General features: G+C 53.4%; 1 protein-coding gene across 1 annotated transcript in view; it reads left to right on the top strand.

The window, feature by feature from the left end:
- Positions 1 to 713: 713 nt before the first annotated feature.
- LOC122250268 (frizzled-4-like) overlaps positions 714 to 2,500 on the top strand; it is a 50,749-nt gene continuing 48,962 nt past the window's right edge. The window contains exon 1 of the mRNA XM_086547734.1: positions 714 to 1,944. Within this exon, the coding sequence (XP_086403860.1) occupies positions 995 to 1,944 (950 nt within the window). The 5' untranslated portion in view covers positions 714 to 994. The remainder of the gene's footprint in view (positions 1,945 to 2,500) is intronic.

Genomic DNA, 2,500 nt, shown 5'->3' with positions numbered 1-2,500 from the left:
AATAATCAGGTTCGAATTGATTGATAATTAATTCAGGACACAATCCCAAATTAGCCTTCCCACTTGGACAGATTATCCTTACATGATAAAACACGCAATGCAGGTACAGGATGGACCGTATACAAAGCGACGACTTCAACTAAGAGATGAAACAACCAACCTTCATCTTCTATCCAGGTCAGTCTTGACATGCAGTGATTCTGCACCTCACATCATAGTAACAGCGTAATCAAGAAAGTATATAACAAAAAAGTGACACTTGCAATGCAGAATGAAGCAGGCAAGGTAGTTAAATCGCGATTGAGTGAACTTTTATTTACATTGCGATGCTGCGTCCACTCGCGCTGATTATGCGAAATTTGCACGACTGAGAATGCCAAGTTTGCATAGCACGCTCACTTAACTGGCCTCCAGCTGTGTCCGAAACCGTTCGCATCGGTCTCATCTCTAGAATTATAGCATATCTATGATTTGATATTGAATCTGATACGTGTTGTATTTACTACTAATCGCTTTTCATGATGTCTTATTAAGTTTTTCGTGATAAGAAATTGGCAACTGCAATTGTTGTCCCTATAAAATACAAAAAAACAAGTATATCTAATCCATAGTAAAACAGTTGGAACGCGGCGTGCCAGGACCAATCATGTGGCCGGGTGGTGCGAGAGGGGCGGGGCTTCTCGTCTCTCAACGCTGCCAACACTACATTCATTGTATTTGCCAACTGGCTGCAGGAGAGGAGAGCTACACTTCTCTGCCGTGCCGATAGTTGTGATTTGTTGTTCAGATGAGGGGATTGCTTTTGTCGAAAGCTCTGGAAGTGAGGTGAGGCCTGCAGACTTCAGCAAGCCATACGAGTGACAGTGTTAGGCAGTGTGAGCCGTGAGTGTTGTGCTAAGCGACACAGGAGAGGTGATGTTCCTAGTGGGGCAGGAGTGAGCGAGCAGTGGGTCGGTGGGCCACCTTCAGATGCTCAGATAACAGCGGCTCCAGCATGGCGGGGCCCACGAACGCCCTCATGTGGGCGGTTGTGGGCGTGTGGGCGGCCTGTACAGCTGGGGCATGGGCGGATTACTCTGATAGCATGGTGGTGGAGCACCCGGGCCCAAGGCGCTGCGAGCCTATCCGGATCGTGGCGTGCCAAGACCTGGGCTACAACCTGACCTCTATGCCCAACTTGGTGGGCATTGAGCTGCAGAAGGACGCTGAGTACCGCCTCAACTCCTTCAAGCCGCTCATCCAGTACGGCTGCTCCTCTCAGCTCAAGCTCTTCCTCTGCTCTATCTACGCGCCCCTGTGCACGCCGCAGGTGCCCACGCCCATCGGGCCCTGTCGGGATCTGTGTGAGACTGTGAGGAACCGGTGCGCGCCCGTGCTCTCGGAGCTCGGGTACCCGTGGCCGCACTTCCTCAACTGCTCCAAGTTCCCGGCCCATAACAACGAGGAGCACATGTGCATGGAGGGGCCGGGGGAGAAGATGCCGCCCCACTCCCCTCCCACCACCTCCCCGCGCCCCAAGCCGCCCCCGCGATGTAGCCAGTACGCCCACGCACACAAGTACCGCTACATCAACGCAACGGGCACGTGCGCGCCGTTGTGCGAGGCCAACATCTCCTTCAACAGCAGCGACAAGTCGTTCGCGGGCGTGTGGATGGCCATCTGGGCCGTCGTCTGCTTCGCCGTCACTCTGTTCACCGTCCTGTCCTTCCTGCTGGACGCCGCCGCCTTCAGGTACCCCGAGCGGGCGGCCGTCCATCTGGCCCTGTGCTACAACCTAGTGGCCGTCGGGTACCTGGTGCGGCTGGTGGCAGGGGCGCGTCGGGTTACGTGTCACGCGGACCCGGAGTTGGGGGTCGGAGTGGCGGTGACGGAGGGAGGACTCCACACCACGTGCGCTCTCGTCTTCCTGCTCCTCTACTACTTCAGCACCGCCGCCTCCGTGTGGTAAGTGTCGCGCCCGGGATGGGTGGCATGTGGCCCTTCGGCTGGCGACCCTACTTACTCTCGGGTTCTCTCTCTCTGGTTCTCTCTCTCTCTTTTTTTCTCTCTCTCTCTCTCTCTCTCTCTCTCTCTCTCTTTTTTTCTCTCTCTCTCTCTCTCTCTCTTCTCTCTCTCTCTCTCTCTCTCTCTCTCTCTCTCTCTCTCTCTCTCTCTCTCTCTCTCTCTCTCTCTCTCTCTCTCTCTCTCTCTCCTCCCCTCTCTCTCTCTCTCTCTCTCTCTCTCTCTCTCTCTCTCTCCCCCTCTCCCTCACTCCTCACTCCTCTCTCCTTCTCCTTATTCTCCCTCTCCCTCTATTAATCCATCTATTAATCCAGACTAGCATTCTAGACAGCGTTATTGTAGGCAGCCAGATTTGCTCATCCAGTATTTGAATCCAATGTGCAGAGTATCTGAATATTTTATTTTTTTACCTCAATACTGGATGAATACGCAGTACTCGAGTTTAGGGGTATGCACACGAAGGGCCTTTTGTCTCCTAAATGCCTTCTCTTTATCTATC

The sequence above is a fragment of the Penaeus japonicus genome, unplaced genomic scaffold (genome assembly GCF_977035675.1).
Source record: "Penaeus japonicus unplaced genomic scaffold, GWHDUDI00000001_assembly GWHDUDI00000019, whole genome shotgun sequence".
In the NCBI taxonomy this organism is placed as follows: domain Eukaryota; kingdom Metazoa; phylum Arthropoda; class Malacostraca; order Decapoda; family Penaeidae; genus Penaeus; species Penaeus japonicus.
The sequence above is the reverse complement of the archived record's forward strand: the minus strand, read 5'-3'. Positions and strand labels throughout refer to the sequence as shown.